The 15,191-nt window shown below is 48.0% G+C and overlaps 1 protein-coding gene and 1 long non-coding RNA gene across 4 annotated transcripts in view; one reads left to right on the top strand and one right to left on the bottom strand.

The window, feature by feature from the left end:
* MAML3 (mastermind like transcriptional coactivator 3) overlaps positions 1 to 9,814 on the bottom strand; it is a 255,986-nt gene extending 246,172 nt beyond the window's left edge. Inside the window, exons 1-2 of one of the 3 annotated variants that reach the window (XM_075090542.1) lie at positions 9,677 to 9,814; positions 7,033 to 8,254 (exon numbers count right to left, since the gene is read on the bottom strand). In XM_075090542.1, coding sequence (XP_074946643.1) covers positions 7,033 to 7,488 — 456 coding nt within the window. In that variant the 5' untranslated portion in view covers positions 7,489 to 8,254; positions 9,677 to 9,814. Of the gene's footprint in view, positions 1 to 7,032; positions 8,598 to 8,772; positions 9,030 to 9,676 lie in introns of those variants that run through there. The other 2 variants (XM_075090543.1, XM_075090545.1) reach the window with 2 other exon arrangements.
* LOC142056174 (uncharacterized) lies at positions 8,534 to 9,582 on the top strand. The gene is made up of 2 exons (XR_012660248.1): positions 8,534 to 8,859; positions 9,070 to 9,582. It is a non-coding gene; the product is annotated as an uncharacterized LOC142056174 (long non-coding RNA).
* Positions 9,815 to 15,191: the final 5,377 nt, after the last annotated feature.

Raw genomic sequence — 15,191 nt, 5'->3', positions numbered from 1 at the left:
AAAGTTCCTACGGGCGGACACATTTCTCTGGGGTCAACTAAACATTAAAGTATTCTTATCTCCTTGCCAATTTTAACTGTATGTGGTGGCAAACAAAATCAATACAAAAAAGGGAAGTCTTGGAAGAAGGCAGCTCAACCCCTTCCTGTAAGTACAAAATTTCAGCAGCTGCTATCTTACTAATTACTGCAAATTTAAAAAGACATTTTCTCTTAATCCCTATGAAACTGGGTTTCAAGCATTCAAAAGCAAGCAGGAGCAGCCTATGACTTTTGAGCTACAAATATTGTGAAACTGAAGTGTGTGAGAGGGAGGCAAAAGAGTAATCAAAGTTATATGACTTTCTGATTCACCATCTTAGACAAACTAGGAAAATAAATACTTCAAGTTGCTAAGGCTCCCAAATTCCCACTGAACGTACAAGTACGTTGCTTATCTGAACAGCCTGTGAGATCCCAGACTGGAAAACTGATTACAGGTTTAGATTTCAATTCACAAAACAATCACTTGAAGGATTCCAGTCAGCAGTTCCTGGCTGTCAGACCTGTCTTTAAACCTCTGCTAATCCAAGCACATCTCTCACATGAATTATACATATTGGAGTAATATGCAACCAAATGGCATATACATGCAAGTGCTTAAGCAAAAATGAATTCTGACTCCTTTGGTACTTACAGGCTTTCCTGGTTTAGTGTCTGCATTTAGGAACAGAATCATGTGCACTGACACCAGGTGTTACTTAGCTCAGGTAAAATGTATGTTACCAGGTGAGCACGTTTTAACTAATAGGTCCCAGATGTTTATCCTGGGATGAGGGTGAAGTTTCACAAGAGGATTAAGGTGTTGTAAGGCTGTACTGCCCATGGGAGGGACAGTCAAACACATCATGGATCTGATCCAGCTGAAAACTAACCCAGAAGAAAAGGAAGAAGCGTGTCTGTCCTCCCTGCCTGCTTGGTGAAGCAGCTGGTAGCGGAGGGACACGAGCAAGGGCTAGCATTAGCAAAGGAAGCCAGCAAGAACATATGGCCACTGACAAGAGCATGAAAGACGAGACTTCCTCAGTGGCGGCAGCTCAGGTTTACAGCAGCTTAAGCCACTTGTGAAGCCTTAAGCTTTAGGTCAAGTTACTGTAAATTTAGGTTAACCTAAATGCAACCAATTCTCCTAACAAAATCACATGTTAATATTTCTGGCTTTGCATTAGCAGAGTGAATTTTGGACGTGTTCCAGCCGAAGTTGTTCTTCCCAAACTTTGACGATGCCTCGAACTTCACTGCAGGACTTCCAACGTGTGCTATTTGGTCAAGCCGAAGCTTAGATTTCACTATGACCAGCTACCGTATGTCGAAATACAACTTGCCCTGCTCCAGCTATGGCTCATTATAACCCAACCCACTATCTCTTAAAGGGATACACTTTCTATCAGAGCATATAAAGGTTATTAGAAGTGAGTAGTGCTTGAAGTGAAGAGTTTCTCTGTTCCTTTCAGTTTGCTAAGCTGAAACCTCCTGTGCTGACTAGCTGCAAAAGGAGGTCAACACAAAAACTCCTTGTCCTAAAGGACAGCAATCACACAGGTGCATCGAGAGGGAGTTGGTATGAAAAGAGGAGAAGAAAAATGGGAGAGGCTGTGGAATAAGACAGACACAGAGATCCGCCCTTATAGAAAGAGCAAAATAAAAAGGGTTACGGGATGACTCCTTCTGTGATGCATATGTGAAAGAGAAGCAGCATTGTTGGCCTGGGATTTAATTCTGATATCATCCCAGTTTTGCATTTACTACTGACTTTACCCCAGTGTGAGCAAGATCAGACATAGCTTATTAACTGAAGAGATGCTTAATCCTACTTAGTCATGAGGCATGAGTAAGGGCTGCAGCATTTGACCTCTTGTGGAAAATAAAAAGAAACAGCTGAAAAATCATCTTTCTATTTCATCTTTGCAACACTAGAGAAATAGGCATTTCCTAGACTGTGACTGATGAGCTTCTCTGAGCACCTGTAAAGTAAGTTAAACAGAAATATTAGGTGAGAAAGAATGCAAGAAGTCTTGCACAGGTTTATGAACATACACGCAGGTACACATTAAATACAGCAGGTGTATGCTTTTAAGAACGACTCACAAGACTGACAGCATTCTTCGGCATCCAATTTCGTTAACGAAATTATCCGTGAATCACTAAGACAAATGAAGAAATTGCATTTTTCACTCAGGATACCTTTTTCAAGAAAAAGGAGAGACTGGGGAGGCCCCCTCTTCCCAACTACTTCTCAGTGGTGGCCTATCTGCCAACAAGGAAGAGATATACCGGATTTCTCATTCTGAACATGTCATTCTGTCCCTACACAAAGCAAGCTGAAAGGATTGGCGTGCCTGTCTCCCTTCCCTCGGGTAGAAGGGCAATGTGATCATTAACTTCCATGAGGCAGTGCATTAGCCCAGAATGGGTAAAAAGCAGTATTGGAAAATACTGTATTTGCCAGCCATGTTTTCTCTAACTGTAAAGTAATTCTGAACTGGCATAGTATGCTTTGGCAGGGGAACAGAAAAGATGATCTAATAGGTCATTTGACTTCCATTGCTAATTTCTGTGATCTAAACAACATTTTTATGTTTATGGTGTTTAAAACTCGATTTCCTAAAGACTGGTTTTAGGGTTAGAAATGGTCAGTATGACAGTAGCTATCAAACCTATAATGATGCTAAATAAGAAAAGTCTTGAAGAGCTTTTAAAACAGGAAAAAGTAGCTCCAGCCCCTTTATACTTCACAGTAGAGCCCAGATGCAAATAAACAGCCAATATGGTAATTACAGAGGTAGTGTTTCATTAGACAAAAAAAAGACAAAAAATACATAAGAACGGCAGAGGAAGAGAGGTGATATAACTTGCAATATTTATTATGTATTTGGCTGTTTATTATATACTAAATATCCATTATTTATTGTATATATAATGCGTGCATGTGTATACACACACACACAATATCCCTGAGCCACACATGATAACACGGATACAGAGCCAGAAGACTCTTGCACTTAAAGGAGGAAACAAGAAGGCAGAATAGCTCAGAAAAAAACCAAAGAACTGAAATAATGTGTTGATATTTCCTGGAATCAGCCCGAAGATGAGCAGCAGAGTTTTGGATGGGCTGCAAATTTTCCCAATACTTCCTTTGGAAACCAGGCCGGTACAGCATTCTAACAATCCAACTCAAAGGCATGGAAAACAACTTTGGCTCTTGCCAGGCTGAACTGGGTGGGCGGAAAAAACATGTCCTCCCAGACATTTATAAACAATTTTAATTTTTGTGCACGTCCCTGTCAATGCCTGTATGGGAGCAAACTAGTTGTGAAAGCCACTTTTCTCCTCAAGGAGAGGAGGTTGAAATAGTTATAAATCCAGATATTTCAAAATTCAACAAGTGAAAACTTGGTCTATAACAAGACGCAAATTCAGAGTAAACCAGCAATTCATGAAATACAGGCAAGCCTATGCTCCTACACCCCTTTTTGAAAACAGGCTGCCATTGATAACCGCTCGGCAGTTGACAGAGTCCTGAACAGTGGAAACTGCATAATCCTTTTCACGAACTCTGGGAGTGAGGGTGTAACCTGCGGGGGCGGCGACAAGGAACGCTGTACAGACTGGATAGTTTGTACTCCGTCAAATGAAGAAAATCAGAGTGCGTGTCTTTAATAATCACCTTCTAAAGAGTTTTTTTTTTTTACCCAGCTTGCTGAAGGGCACCTCAGCACATGTGTCAGCACCAGCTTCCAGGAGGGTTTGTTGGGTGCCCCGGCACCCATCTCCCCTCCCTTCTCACCATCTCCCAGTTTGCAGAGGGACACACAGATGCACATGATGCACCGATACTTTCCCTTGATTTGCCCTGATAAAAACGAATTAGAAACAGTATTTCTTGCTAGCCTCATTGTATTTGTTGTCATTTAATCCCAGCTGCTTCATTTCCAAACTCTGTGGTTTAATAATCTGAGGGAAGAATTTAAGAACGATTTTGTGTGAAGGGTCAAGCAGTAGCAGATCCACCTTATTGTTGCACTGTAAAGCTCTCAGCTGGAGTTTGCCAGAGAATAAAGAAAGGGAGAAAACCCCAAAACGTACTTTACTGTTTTCTCGTACCAAAAGAAAAAGTTAAATAAAGTTGAACTGTTTTGGTAAATAAAAATCATGATACACAGAAACAGTGAAACTTACCAAACTGTTCTGATTGCTAGAAATGAAGAAGTTTTGGTGGGTTTTGTTTGGTTGTTTTGGGTTTTGGTTTTTTTTTTTTGGTACTATAAAAAGCATAAATGTCTCAAAGAAAAAACTTTTCAATTGCTTTAAAAGGAGCAAATCTCAGGTTTTAAGTATTACTTTCACATACCCATGAATGTTCCCTAACATTCTTAGGCATTAGACAAAAATCATAATTAACATTCTACAAGTGAAACAAAGCAGATGTCTACAAATTTTTCAGCAACATTTGCATACACGTTCTTAAAAAAAAACAAAAAAAAAAACAACAAAACAAACCAAAAGCAAACCACCAAAAACAAACCCGGTTGATGGGTTATTTTTTATAAAGTATTAGAATATCTCTTTTTAAGATGAAAATCATAGCGTGTATCAAGTACATTTAAAGCACATGGAGATCGTAGCACAAAGATTCAGCAGTGATGAATTTCACGGCAAACTCCTATTTAATGAGGCTACTCTTGGCTCTTCCAGAGTCCCAGCCTGAAACAAGTTAATAATGGTGAGAGCTGTAACTGCGTTTCCTCCTTTTGTTACTTTGTTTCCACAACTTTCACATTATAGCAGGGCTTTGTGTACCTGTCCCAGAATTGAAGGGAAGGCCAACCAATGAGCTAGTTAACTAAAAATCCTGGCCTTTGATGCTTCAGCACGGGGTTTGGGAAGGAGGGGAAAGGGCAGCCCACCACTAGCAGGGGCCTAGAGGCGGAGGAGCTGTTCCGGGGCTGGATGCGCACACGGCGCACCGCGACGCTTCCCTGGAGCGAAGTCATTCTGAGCTCTCCCCGGCCTCCATCCAGCCCCTTTCCTGTATCTTGTGGAAATGACACGGGATGTGAAAAGGGATTTGAGGACACTTCGGCTGACGACAGCTGGTCCCTGCTCATGGAGTTTGAGCAGAGCCTCGGCCGCTGCCCGCGGAGCAGACGGGAGGCGTGCTGCGGAGCGGGGAGCGGAGCACGGCGTAAAGCCCCTATTTAAAAGCCTCGGGCTTGCGGGGAGGTGCGAGAAGGAAGAGAAATATGGTTGTGCCTCGCCGGTAACATCAGGAAAGCAACAAGATGTCAGTGAGGTTTTTCTGCTTCCTGTTTGCAGAGCAGCCCCCCCCGCACGCCCGCCGCCCCCCTTTCACTCCCCCCCCCCCCCCCACCGGGGCTTTGTGGGGCTCCTGCCGGCGCCCCCCGGCCCCGCTCCCGCCTCTCTCTGCCGCCCTCCCGCCGGGCCGGGAGCGGTGCCGGGCTGCGGGGGCTGCTCTGCGGCCGGGAGGAGGCGGGGGCGGCAGCGGGGCTCCGCTCCTCGGCGGCGGGGCGGGAGGGGGGGCCGCGCTCGGCGCCCAGCTTTTGTTCGCCGCTGGGCGAAGCGATCCCCCACCTCCTCCTGTGTGCGTGTGTGCGTGTCACCCCCCGTGACAAAGCGGGGCTGCGGGACAGACAAAGCGCCCGGCAGGACAGCGAGGGGCAGCGGGGAAGGGTGCCGGCACCCATCCGGCATCACGGCCCGGGGAGGCTCGGCGCGGCCCGACACGAACATATGCTCCCTGCTTCCACAGGCGGGGCGGGCGGGAAGGGGGGAAGGAAGAGCCGCCGCCGGGACGGCCGCCTCCCCGCCGCTTTGTCACGGAGACACCCCCCACCCCCCACCCGAGGCGGGGGCCGGCGGCAGCTGCCGCCCTGCCGGACCCTCCCGCACCGCCGCGCCTCCCCACGCAGCAGGGGAGGGCGAGAGGGAGGGACGTGCGAGGCTTGTAAACCACACGCTGCCATCGCACCTCCCCTCCTTCCTTCCCTCCTCCCCTCCTTCCCGCCGCCCATTGTGCGCCCGGCAGACGGCGGAGACCCAGCTGCCCCCCCCCACCCCCCCCGTGCCCGCCCCCCAGCGCCGGGCACCCACGGGGCGGCGCGGCGGGACGCGTCAGGACACACACGCCTTTTGCCCCCGCCGGCCCAGACAAACACGCCGAGCAGCCTCCCCCCCTCTACCCCCCCCCTAGAACGACGGGCGGCCGCGACCTGCTATAAATACGGCTCCGACGGAGCGCGGGGCCCGGCTCCCCCCGCACCTCCTTTTATTATTCATCATCGGTGCAGCCTGGGAGTGGGAAACTCCGCTTCCTACTTGCCGCTACGCTCCTACCGCCTCAGCCCCCGCCCCCTTCCCCCCCCTCCCCCCCGCTCCTCGCTAAGCTCCTTAAAACCCAAGGAAACTTTAGGAAGCGACCGAGCTCGAGGTGCTGCTGGCGCGGGAGCCGGTGCCCGCACGCCGCCGGGGCAGCCCAGCCGAGAAACCTGCCCAACTTTTTCCCCCCCGCGGGGCCAACTTCCACCTTTCCTCCCCGGCGGGGTTTAAAAGGGCAGCCGGCGAAGGCGCACGGCCCCCGCGTGGAAAAGCCGTCGCAAAAACACGCACGCACGCACACAAAACCCTCCTCTGGCTCTCGGCAGCCCACGGCGCACGCCCGGCACCGCTCCTTCCCTCTTCTCCCCCCCACCCCGGGGCGGCTCTTCCCTTCTGAAGGGGGGCGGGGGGGGGGGGGGGAGAAAAGTTTGTCCGCTCTCCCCCGCCCCCGCCCGTGAGAAGTTGAGAAGCCAGCCGGCAGCCCCCCCGCTCGGCCAGCCTGCCCGCGGCCCCGCCGCCGCCAAAGTTGAGCCGAGCCCCCGTCCCCTTCTGGAAAACAACGGGGGCGACCTCCAGCCCATCCCGGCGAGAGACTCGGAGCGCGCAGCGGCCCCCCCCCCCCCCAGCCCCCTTTCCCCGGCCCGCATCCCCTTACCATGATCAGAGTGTGGTTCCTCTGCTCCGCCGCGGCGGGCTCGGCATCTTGCTGCTGTTTGCTCGGATGCTGCTGCTTGCTGCCGCCGCCGGTGCCGGTGCCCGTTTTCTTGGCCCTCTGCTCCAGGGTCCGCTGGTAGAGGCTCACCGTGTCCCTGCGCTCCAGCTCCAGCTGCTCCGCCTGGGCTTGCTGGTACCTGCTCTCGCAGTTGACATGGTGCCGCCGGCAGCCCTCGATGCGCTGCCTCAGCCGCTCCACCACCGTGCTGTGCTTGGGAACGCCGCCGCCGCCGCTGTTCGCGTTATTGTTACCGGGAGCGGCGGCGGGAGGACCGTGGGGAGTGCTGTTAACCCCGATACCGGCCCCGCCGGCCCCGCCGAGGCTGCTGTTCAGGTTATTGTTGATGCAGATACTGCTGCCATTGGCGGCGGCAGCGGGGGCTGCAAAATCCCCCATCCTCTTCCCCGTGCACACTATTTTGGAAGAACTTTTTACCCTACCCTTCACACACACACAGGCTCCTCCGGGGTCCTGATGGGATACTTTTTAGAGAACCGGGGAGGGGGGGAGGGGGCACCACCATGTATCAGGGAAACAGCGATCCCAAGCAAATGTTTCTCTTTCCCCCCAGCCAATCCCTCTCGAGAAGCTCCAAAACATTAAAGCGGGGGGGGGGGGGGGGGAGGGAGGGAAATAAAGAGAGAAGGTGCTAAAAGGTTATCACCAGCAACACAACCAACACACACACAAAAAGAAGCACAACAAACTAAGCGGCAGCGATTCGGGTAGCAAACTCCAGGAGATAATCAGACCAGTTCCTTTCCTCCTTTTTCTTTTTTATAATCCATTATTTCAAAATAGATTCCGTGAGATTTCCGGAGGTTTTGCCAAAAGCCTTCTCTCCCCATGTATAAAGAGAAACACGCGCGCCCCTCCGCATGCACACGCATCCACACACACGCCCGTTCACACGCACGTTCGCACACACACATCCAAGCCCAAGCCCACGCCGGGCACACACGGCACACTCACTCGCGCTCCCCGGCATCGAAAGACAGGCAAAGCCGCTTTCTTATTGTATTTTCCTTCTAGAAAAAAGTTTTGGTGTTTATGCCGCACCGTGTTCGCAAAGTACTTTGGCCGCTCGGTTGCATTTCAACAGGAACCTAAATAGCAAATCCTCGGGCTGGGGGAAGTAAACACATGAACAATCCGGGCCGAGCTGGAAAGGAGAGAAAAAAAAAAAAAAAAAAAAAAGTAGAGCTCTGAAGTCTTTGCAAAACGCCGAGCTGATACAGCCTAACGCTGCGCTCGGCTTTGCTTGCTGCTGCTCCTCCTGCCACCATCACAATGATCAAATGCTCTCCTCCTCCACCTCCTCCTCCTCCATGCCAGCGGAGTGATATCAGGACAGGAGCGCTCAGTAAACACCGCAGCAGCAGCAGCAGCAGCAGCAGCAGCTCCTCCAGGCCGTCAGGCAGACCCGGGGACAAGGTGCAAAACCCGGCACGGACGTCGCCCAGCGGGAGCGGACATGGCGCTTCCCCCCCCCCCCCGCTCCTTCCACACACACACCCCCCCCCCCCCGCCGCTCCCGCCGTTGCGCCGAGGCCCGGCAGCGGGGCGGGGGCGGCGGGCACGGCACGGCGGGGGCCGCCACCTGCCGCCCCCGGGGCTCCCCGCGCCGCGCCGCGCCGCCCTCCGGGGCGGGGGGGGGTGGTGGATAAGCGGCCGCCTTACCCGGCCGGCAGCCGGGGGCTGCGGCGGGCTGTGCCGGTGCCTGGCGCCGCGGCGGGCGGCCCGGCCCGTCCTGAGCCCCGGTTCTCGGTATGCGGCGGCCCCGGGGGCGAGCGGCGGGGGGCAGCGCTGGGCGCATCGCGGCGGGGGCCGCGCATCCCGCGGCGGGGCCGGAGCCGGCGGCCGGGCGGCGTGTGCCGGGCTTCCCCTTCTGGGTAAACTCTCGCATAACGAGCGCAAGGAGAGCGCGGAGCCCCGCGCCCCCGGACGCCGGGCTTCACCGTCTGTTTTAAACGACAGGAGAAACACGACACGCCGGGCAGGGACGTTTTTCCACGCGGACGGTGGCTGCTTCCATGCGGAGCGAGGGGGATTCGTGGATCGAGAAGAACAAGCCGGGAACCCAGTTCTAAAGCGTTTTGCAGACCAAGCCATGGCGCGCACAGTTTTAAGGGATTCTTATTTTCTAACTAGCACTATGAGCTATGCACTTGAATTTTTTTTTAATATACCTATAGGAAGCAAAATTATCTCAGAGAGACACCCTTGCTCTCTGACATGCAGCTGGAAATAAAGAAAACTGGGAACTCACACAGTAGTCATGAGATCCGATTTAAACCATCTTCATTTCTGCCATCACAGATTAGCATAGGATACTATTTCTAAGCTACTGACAGTGCTAAAGAGCTGTCTTTGTTTTCTTTAAGTACTCAGCAATATGAAATTTGGGTTTTAATTTCATTCCTATCGCAACAATTCCTGAGTATGTTGAGATGGCAAATAGCAGCGGACAAATAAAGTTAGTAATTAGTACCTTCCTCGTGCTGAGACTAAAGAGCATCTCTCCCCCCCCCCCCCCCCAACTTTTGTTTAGTACCAGTCTGAGAACTGAAGTGAAGCTACTTACCGTTTTTCAGGATCACCAATTGCTACTTTATCACAAAACAGGGAAAAATGATAGCTCTGCTCGGATGCAGCCGCCCAGGAGCGAGGGGAAACGGCGAACCCTGCATCATTTACAAAGACCGGTCTCTCTGTTAATTTGGAGCCGGGGGGATGTGTTCTAAGCTCGTCAGTAACTATTCCTCTCTGTCGGACTCCACAAGACGACAGTATTATTTGGTTGTATAGGAATATATATGAAAAGAATGAGTATAAGAACTGAGGGGTGGGGGGAAGGAGGAGGGGGCTTTCTTGTGTGCGGGTTTTGGTTTTTTTAAAATGTATGTTTGTTTTTAAATTAAAATGGAAAGTGCCAGCAGGCCAGACAGGGAGACAGCTGCGAATCACGTTTAACTTCGAAAAAGTACTTTTTGGCTTCCTCCGCAGTGCCCCCTGCAGCCCGCCAGCCGCATACGGCCAGCCGCCCGCACAGCGGTGTGCGGACCCGAAGAGCGCCCAAGCCCTAAAGGGGATAGAAACGTTTCTTATACCCAGAGTCAGAAATACACGGATAAGCAGTGGGGTTTTGTTTTTCTTGCAGACTGCTTTTTGGTGCATCTTACAGAAGTGTTCTTTTCCTACGACTAGAATTTGTCAATCTGTATGAAGTCACACAACCATACCTTAACTGTCAGTGTAATCACTTTAGCAGCAGACATGGCTTTAAGTGCGTGCTGGAGTGTTATAGAATTAAATTCCAGCCTATTAAGAATTTAGGAATGTTTTATCTCTCAGTTCTGTACCTTGTTTCTGCCAGGGGGCACCACCCAGGAGCAATGATCTGAGTAATAACATTTTGTAGTAACCGGTGCTTCGTGTAAGAAGTTTTGCAAACAGATCGATCACCAGTTTTGTGGAAAAAAAAAAATATTTTTTTTTTTTTTTTTTCCACAAACCCGTCTATTTCCCCAATTGTTTTTCACAGCAACACTGGTGATACTTGCATTATTCTATGGTACAACCTTTTATAAGATAAAGCACTAGGTATCCCCTATATCTAACAACAATCCATAGATTCAGCATTTCATAGAAAATGTTATTTTACAGCTGCCATCCAGCACCTGGGAGCTAACTAAAAATTTTCATCCGACAGGAGAGTTTTCTTTTAAAGCCAAGTAGTACGGAATGGTGATTCTAAAATAGCGTAATAGAGATAAGATTCCACAGTTAATTTTTGCATCACTTTTATGTTAAGGATACTTAAACAAACAAGCACGAGCTTCTGAAGAACTAAGGCCAAAATGAGCTATTTAGGGAACTATTTAAATTCAGTTTTTGTGAAGGAGAGCACTTCTGCTAAGCCACTGAGTCTGAATAAATAAAAAATCGGGGAAAAAAACCCCTCAGATTATAGCCTGGGCAATGCAAGAAATGGAGAGATCTCAGCATTGTTCTGCTACTGATTATTGTCATTAAAACAGATGTTCTTCACAACCTTGACCAAACAACTCTGTTCTGTAACCAGACGAAGCGCAGGCTCACTCCTGAGAGACGTGTGCACTCGGGTTTATGACCATGCACCTACGTACACTCACCTCTTACCCAGTAATTTGCTTTGCATGCACAAATGTGTGTATTTGCTCTATACCTTCCCCCCCCCCCGCCGCACATCAGCTTTAGAAAACTATCTTCGCAACTGGAATTTCAAAAGAATCAAATATATCAGAATTCCAAGTGATGTCAGATGATTGCTGATGCCAGCAGTTGAACACTAATGCCTACCGGTATCCGCTGACAGGACACTAATTACTAGTTAGAGGAGATGATTGCTTGGTGAAGGATCTATTCGGCGAGTTACGATTTTGAAAAATTACAAAGCACAGGCCTGTTCTGTGAAAAGATACGCGGTATGAAAATACAGCATACGTTCTCAAGATGATTATCATGACAGAGATCTGTCTAATTAGGAAGAATCTATTTTAACGCTAAGATATGAAAGAGCCCAGCTGGGAGAGGAATTTAGAGGAAGACACAGAAACATGACTGTTAAGCTGACAGCAAGTGCAGCCTAAGCATGTTCCAATGACAGCTTCTAAAAAAAAAATTTCATCTCAGCATTTAATCAATAGTGGTTTCAGAACAAGTACAGCCTTACAGATAATCTTGCTAGTCATATTAGTGGGAGGACCTCTGTAAATAATAGAGAAAATATGCCTTTGCAGAGCAACACACTGTAACCTCTTTCCTTTTGTCAGCTGAGCTGGGGTTTATCCAGTAGATAGGCAACATTAAAAATATCATCATGAGGATAAACATGAATCCCACCCTATTAGAAACCGCTCTTTAGTTCCTGGCGCTGCCAGTCAGGTCGGCAACTGCCATCGTTGTGGCAGCAAGTTTCAAACCATCTTGGGCAACAGATTAACCTTCAGAGTGGCCGCCTGGGTAGAAACCTTTCTGAAAGCTCCCAGTATAATTAAATGGTCAATGTCTAAATCGACGGATGACATGGTGACGCAGGCATCTGCTGGAAGGTGAACCTCAAGGCAACCATGCGGTGTGTTCACTGAATAGATCTTTGAAAACCAGCTACCAGACACTTTCTGGATCTGTAAGAAGCAGCTTTCTTACAGAGTGAAAAGGATTTCAGAAGATTTCTGCTGAAGATCCTCTAGGATTCAGAGCTACCTAACCGAACAAATCAGATGTACTTCAGTTACTACCACGAGCTATTTAAGCGCATGTTGCCTAATATGTCTGTGGTCAAAAAAAGAAGAATGTCATTTGTGGAGTAGTTAAACCAAAGTGATGTAGTAGAAAGTTGACAGAAAACAAAAAACACCACAACCTCCATGAATGTATCTGTGAAATCCAACTACAGCATGGCAAAAATTCTCATGACAGCTGGGTGGCCACGAGCTACGGCTGTCAGAAGATCCAGAGCTGTAGGAATTCTTCAAGGGATGAACCAAGTCTGGAGCAAAAAGGAGTTGCTCTCTATTAAGGAAAAAGTCATCAAGGCTGCAAAGGAACAGAAGAACGAAATAATAAAGGGAGGAAGGGGAAGCAACAAAGAAAATCAGAAAGTGAGTTAAAAATGCAAAAGTCAGAGCTTTAAGGCACTGCAGGAACTGGAGTGATCACTATGCATAAATACAAACAAAACCAGAACACCCTCAAAACTAGATACTTTCCAGCCTATACGTTTCAAGTTGTAGAACATGGGGAATCCAAGTCAGAATTTTTACAAAGTCTTCCCAGTTGTGAACAACACTGAAAGCTCCAATTCAGCAACGCATTATAGCAGGACAGGCACATGGATCAAGTCACACGCACCCCTAAGTACTCTGCTGAATCAGGGCTGGAAAAATATGGTCACAACACGAATATGAAAAAAACCAAAGTGAATTCCATGAATTGGCAGTTACCCACGCACTATCCTGTCAGATTAATGTTACTGAAATACATCCTAATTTAGGAAGCAGAATTAAGATAATTAGTCCCAATATACCACAGTATGTCCTTCTGTTATTTTGAAAATCTGTGAGCTAACAGCTGTAGGAGATATCCAGGGAGAGAGCTAGCAGAGAGCTTGAAGGGGCAAAAGGCAAATCGTAGCTCAGGCGAAGGCCCCATCTAAGCCTTTCATCTGTCACACTGATCTCAAGAGAATAACGGTGTTGGAATGGAGGAGCCAGGGGGTTAGGGGGGCAGGGGGAGAGGGAGAGAAGAAAGTACACTAGCAAAAATCCTAGAGAGATGCTTCTGGGGGTTCCTTGCAGCTTACACTAGAAATGTATTTGAAGGAACTTAATTTTCTTTAGCCATTCTTCTACTGAGTAGCCCACTGCTTCTCAGTAAAGACTGTCCCATTTCCATTTAGCCTGAATTCACGGGGCAACAAACAAAAAATCCCCCATCAATTAAATCAAATGCCAACTTTGGTGATGAGGAAGCAGCTGGGGGAATTTTTTTTTTTTCTCTCCAAGGCAATTGCTGTTTAGATGTCAGAGTGAACACGATCACTTTGAATTTTCTGAGCCAGAAGAGAGACTGAACCTATTGAAAACTACCATTCATCCTCCTTCATATGGGAGACTGGTGGCTGTTCTGCCATCCTTGGCATAACCAATCAAGTTTAATATTCAAACAAGAACGGTTTTATAAGTTCTTAAATTACAGGGAAACAGAAATAAAGGGTTATTTTCCACAGTGGTAATTTTTTGTAAGATAAGTTCAGTCTTCAAGATACAGAAATACGGTATTTTCCTCCCCGTGCCAATGGGCTGACTGACACCACCATTGTTTCACTGAAGCTGCTGTAGTTTACAATCTACAATACACATGCATATCGCATACATTTACAAACCTCTATTAACACTACATCACTGAGGTTGCAGTCTTGCAGTCAATGAATTTAAAACCACCAAAATCAAAGCACTTGTGCAATCTTCGTATGGCTTCCTTGCGCAATCCACAGTATGATGAAGTCTTCAAATACACCCTTACACGCTATTTTTCCACAGGAAGTTTGCTTCACTCTGTACACAGAATTGTCAGTGAGCACCAGCGAGCAGCTATTTAACACATTTTTGCCTTTTTGTTCCACATATCACCTCATGCCTATTTACTAATTCAAACCCTGTTCACAGGCATTCCTTTCCTCAGAATGGCCACCACCACTGCTCCTGAGCGTTTCACATGTACCAATAAACTGATCCTCGCAATTCATTACAAGTGAGAGGACAGTGCTCTTAATTGTGTTAGAGACTGGAAACTGAAACAAAGAAATTAAGCTTAAAAGGTTTTGCTAAAATACCTCATTTCAGCTGATTTTTTAAAAAAAGACTTAACTTAAAGTACACTGTCTTTTGTAAGAGCAGCCCACGTCAACTTCAGTTGAATCTGTAGGTGCTTAGCATTTCTGCTAGGCAGAACCCCTTTCTCAAGTCAGGTACCTGGAAAACAAGGAACGCAATTAGCGATCATCTGCAAGAAGCAGAGTTTATGTGAATTGAGGAGCATCACTTAAGACAGCTCAAACGTGTCACCTCAAACACATATAGTTCATTAAATTGCGGGCAAACCCACAAATTAGACCTTGTAGGAAAGAAAGAAAATATCACATGCTGTTTTTCAATAATACTTCCAAAGGAATCTTTTCGTCCCACTTTTTCTGTAGACACACCTTTCAAATAGCCTTTGCTGAAGGAAAGTCAAAACATGCTGGGTTTAGAAAGTACTGCTCAGTGAAAGTTTACCCGAAGCTGAAGAGATAAGACATTAAAACAACATGATAATCCCTAAAAGGATACAGAAAAGATCCCTGTTCATGCTTGGTCATATTAACCAAAAGACAAAACTCAGTAACTACTAGCTACATTAAAAACCAAGCCTGCATTCAGGCTATTTCCAGAGTCACTAAAGTTACTAGACAACATTCATCAGAAGTCTAGGACGCCTCCCATTTAGCTCAGGCTTGCAGTTAACTAATGGGTTACAGCAAACAACAGCTGATTAGATTCCAGTTAGGCAGGAGA

The sequence above is a fragment of the Phalacrocorax aristotelis genome, chromosome 4 (assembly GCF_949628215.1).
Source record: "Phalacrocorax aristotelis chromosome 4, bGulAri2.1, whole genome shotgun sequence".
Classification (NCBI taxonomy): Eukaryota; Metazoa; Chordata; class Aves; order Suliformes; family Phalacrocoracidae; genus Phalacrocorax; species Phalacrocorax aristotelis.
This window is presented reverse-complemented; position numbering and strand designations above follow the sequence as displayed.